Here is a 4,346-nt window from a genome sequence, read left to right as displayed (position 1 = left end):
AAATTAATTATATACCTACGTAACTGACCAAAAACTAATTGTGTGTACATGTATGTATGTATGAATTAATATTGTTTAGTCTCTATACTCAGTGACGTAGCCAGAAATGTCACTTAGAAGGGTCAAAATTTATTACCTAATAATCAAATTCATTTTCAATCACTCTCTAGCTAGCACGATAATCTTCTTAAATAAACTTTGAAATTTCGTGCACGATAAATATTGAGAAAATGTGTTGTCCTTTTTTTTTTTTTAGAGATAGTGTCAATGTATGGTAAACATTAATGTGTTGCTTCTATTTAGCTTATTTGTAATGGAAAAAAAAAATCGTAAATGGAATTCAAAGCATTAAAGTACACATTAGTAAGGTAAAAAACCATTCACACGATTTGTATTAATTAGACCAAGTATTTTAATAGTATAAATTTTTATTTCATTCTATTGGTGTTGAAGAATATTTAAGATTAATTAAAGATTTCTCAAAAAGAAATGTCAATTTATGTTTGTTCATTAAGGCTAATTAATTAAGCTTTTTCAAAAGTTGAGAGGGTTCAATTGAACCCTTTGACCCCTAGCTAGCTACGCCACTGTCTATACTTGTAAGGTCTTCAAATCAACGTACAATTTAACTAGGAGAGTTTGACGGATAGCGGACGGTCATATCTATTGAGTGAAATAATTAAAAGGTGAGTATTTAGTTGAAATTAAAAGTTGAGAGGTTGAAACGTCGAGATCCTATGAGTTTATGTACTAAACAATATATATATATATACACACACAGCCCTTCTCGGCTGCGGACGTCCGCACCAAAATATTGGTGCGGACGTCCGCAGCTGAGAAAATCCGTATATATATATAGTCGTATTTAATGAAAACACGTCTATAGATTCAATACACGCATATATATATGAAGACGTGTTGTGATTTTTTTGGGTCAATTTCATGGTCATGTTACATAAATTAAAGTGATCACTCTTCGATTCTTAGGTTAAAATTTTCTCTTTGAATTTTATTACACTGCAGGATGTTCCAGTCTATATATCAGAAAAAAAAAAGTTGTTTTTTCTTTTATGCAAATTTAGTACAAGTAAAAGAAAATTATACTATTCTATCCTTTGTTCATTTCTTTCTTAGAAAATCCTGAATCACACATCCCTGGTTCAAACTTGATGGTCTCTCTGTAAGTAATTGCATTTGACACCAGGCTGTCCCATAGGTCCAAGACCATATGAGCTTGATCAAGAATCTTTGTGGTAAAAAATTTGAGGATGACACAAAATACATCTCTTTCCTCAGGATTGTCACCTTGATGTGTGGGCTGACTTATAAGATTCATGGACTGATGTCTGATTATTTGCTCTTGCAGTTTTGTCGGTATCTCTTTTATCTGGGAAAGATCAGAACCATTCAGTTGGAGTATACTGATGCGAAGGAGTCCCTCCTTCAGGCTGCTAGGAAAGCCCCTGTAGCGGCCCTTGGCTTTCGAATTCAATGTAACAAGTGGGCAGTCATTGTACGCTTGTTGCTTGGAGAAATCCCTGAGAGGACTGTGTTTATGCAGAAAGGAATGGAGAAGGCTCTGAGGCCATACTTTGAGCTAACAAATGTGAGTCCTCGGATTTCAATATGTGTCTTTCCTTAACTGCGTAGAACGAAGTACAAACAAGTTGGACAAATGATTTTTTAAAGCCTGTTTCTGGTATGAAAGAAAAAATTCAGCCACTTTGCGGCTTTATCTTATCTAGTTCTGGGAATCATTTTGGTAATTTTCTACTGGAAGAGTGATATTATGTGGTATATAATTCTTAGGTTGATCTTGGGAGCTAATCCTGTATATCTGGAATTTGGCCTCTTAGAGAACAACTTATTAAGGAACCTTCCTACTGGTGGATTTATTTAGAAAATTTTGTTTTGCAGGCGGTGAGGATTGGTGACTTGGAACTATTCAGAACTATAGCTGACAAGTTCTCAACTGTGTTTAGCTCAGATGGAACCCACAATTTGATTGTCAGGCTGCGACATAATGTTATAAGAACAGGGTTGCGCAACATTAGCATCTCGTATTCTCGGATTTCTCTTGCCGATGTTGCCAAAAAGTTGAGATTGGACTCCCCCACCCCTGTTGATGATGCTGAAAGTATTGTGGCCAAGGCAATCCGAGATGGTGCTATTGATGCCACTCTGGATCATGCAAATGGTTATATGGTGTCAAAGGAAACTGGAGATATCTACTCTACAAATGAGCCACAAGCTGCATTTGATACAAGGATTGCTTTCTGCCTCAATTTGCACAATGATGCAGTGCGAGCACTCAGGTTTCCACCAAATTCTCACAAGGAGAAAGAAAGTGCTGAGAAGAGGAGGGAGCGCCAGCAGCAGGAGCAAGAGCTTGCAAAGCATATAGCCGAGGAGGATGACGATGAATTTTGAATCAATCAAAAAATCGCAGAAGACTGATGCATGTTTCATTGCAATGCCCAGTGAGAGAAGTTTTAGATTTATGGATGTCTGATTGACCTATTTGCATTGCATGATATGGTGGACAGCCCAGCTAGAATATTTTCAGTTTTATGGTGCATGAGACCCAATTTGTGTTGTAGGATTATTCTGTTAAAGCTGCCTGAGGTGTCACTCTTTCAAATCATATTTTGAGGCTGCTGTTTCATTTCTTTTCTTTAAATATGACCGAAAAAATGAATATTTTCAATCACTTGTTCTAAACAAAGAACTTGTTACAGGTTACCTTATTGCAGTGCTGTTCTCTTGTTCTCTTCTCTAAAAAGTATCAGGTTAATCACAGGACATAAAAAAAAAATGAACAGACTAGCATCAATACTTTTCCATCTGTCCTGTTTGTTGATGATAGTTTTTGTATGGTTCATGTTTATATAACTTGAAGTCAGACTGCTTTGCTAACTTGCTGCAGTTGAGATTATCGGACACAAAGTCTAATGTTAACTTACTTCTATACAAAAAGGAACGGAAGAGCTCTGCCTTCAATGATCAGAATTGATATCACACACAAAATCTAGTGTTCACTTGTACACAGGAAAAACCACTGCCTTGAATGATCAGAATTGATATCACATCGATGGTTGGCAAAGCTCGCTTGACAATCAACAATGGCCAAAATGATATTATCTTTACACTATTAGAAAAGCAGTATCTGATTTGGAGAAAAATTTCAGAAACATTGGTTTCATCTACAACTGAAGTGATGCAATATCTGTTTATGTTGTGATACAAAGTAGACGAGCATAAGCAATTCCACCTAGTAGGGTGAGGCAAGAGAATGAGTTCCTTGATGAAAAGTAACATGGAAAAGTTCTGTTTATAGTCCACAGGCATCATTCACCCGGTCGAACTGAACCCGAACGACTTGACGATGGTGCTTACCTTTTCAGCAAAGGTTTTTGAGGTTATCTTTTTCCCTGGTTCATGAAATGGGTTTGAAATTGCATCCACATACCCAGCATGGAATCTCCTGAAAAACTAAACCATGAGTCAACAAGTCAGATGGGCATAATTAGCTTATATAGAAAAGATTTTGAGCCTTGTTATATACAGAGATTATAGTGACTAAAGCTGAAATGAGGAGCACTAATGGGACAAGCGAACACCTATACTCTTAAAGTGGAAGATCAGGGAAGAAAACCCAATACACAAACATAAAGGCGAACCAGAGAAAATAGCAATTCAATACCTATAGTTTTAAATGATCACAGGAAACCAAACATGATATCATTTGGTAAACCCATATAACTGGTTTGCATTTCTAGTTAAGCCACAAACAATAGGACAGCTAACAACTCATTCAGCAGGTGATAAAGAAGTGAAAGAACTAAGGTGGATCAAGAGGACTTTTGATCCCTTGAAAGTTGAAACCAAATGCAGTTGAGACAGTTCTCGATTTTTGTTTTTTGAAACGGACAGTTATCAATTTCTAATGTGCGTAAAACTCTGACTCACAGCTAGTGACGACATCCTCTTGAGGAACTAAATATGAAACAAAAAAAAAAACAACCATTTCCCTGGGTGCCCAAATAAATCAGGTATTGAAAGAGGAGCTGCCAACTTGACTAGGCCATGTAGTTGCATCCTCAATTGGACTGGTTTATGATTTCAGTGCAGAGGTATTTCTATTCAAATAATCTGATAGCCAACCCTTGTTAATGTAAAAGCTATGCACTTTAATGCTAAGCATGATAGTATCAAATTCTTTATCACATCACCAGATTATACAGAGAACATGAAATCTATAATATATATATATATATATATATATATAGAACTTTTCTCAGGTGCGGACGTCCGCACCGTAAAATGGTGCGGACATCCGTAGCAGA

General features: G+C 36.4%; 2 protein-coding genes across 2 annotated transcripts in view; one reads left to right on the top strand and one right to left on the bottom strand.

Moving 5' to 3' along the window:
• The window catches only part of LOC101290714 (probable 26S proteasome non-ATPase regulatory subunit 3-like), a 4,689-nt gene extending 1,979 nt beyond the window's left edge, over positions 1 to 2,710 (top strand). The window contains exons 8-9 of the mRNA XM_004290685.1: positions 1,367 to 1,606; positions 1,918 to 2,710. Coding sequence (XP_004290733.1) covers positions 1,367 to 1,606; positions 1,918 to 2,430 — 753 coding nt within the window. The 3' untranslated portion in view covers positions 2,431 to 2,710. The remainder of the gene's footprint in view (positions 1 to 1,366; positions 1,607 to 1,917) is intronic.
• Positions 2,711 to 3,142: 432 nt separating this feature from the next.
• Positions 3,143 to 4,346, bottom strand: part of LOC101315196 (trafficking protein particle complex subunit 2-like protein-like) — a 2,359-nt gene continuing 1,155 nt past the window's right edge. Inside the window, exons 4-5 of the mRNA XM_004290684.1 lie at positions 3,397 to 3,492; positions 3,143 to 3,271 (exon numbers count right to left, since the gene is read on the bottom strand). Coding sequence (XP_004290732.1) covers positions 3,200 to 3,271; positions 3,397 to 3,492 — 168 coding nt within the window. The 3' untranslated portion in view covers positions 3,143 to 3,199. The remainder of the gene's footprint in view (positions 3,272 to 3,396; positions 3,493 to 4,346) is intronic.

This window comes from Fragaria vesca, linkage group LG2 (genome assembly GCF_000184155.1).
Source record: "Fragaria vesca subsp. vesca linkage group LG2, FraVesHawaii_1.0, whole genome shotgun sequence".
NCBI lineage: Eukaryota > Viridiplantae > Streptophyta > Magnoliopsida > Rosales > Rosaceae > Fragaria > Fragaria vesca.
Note: the sequence above shows the minus strand (reverse complement) of the source record. Positions and strands in the feature narration are given on the sequence as shown.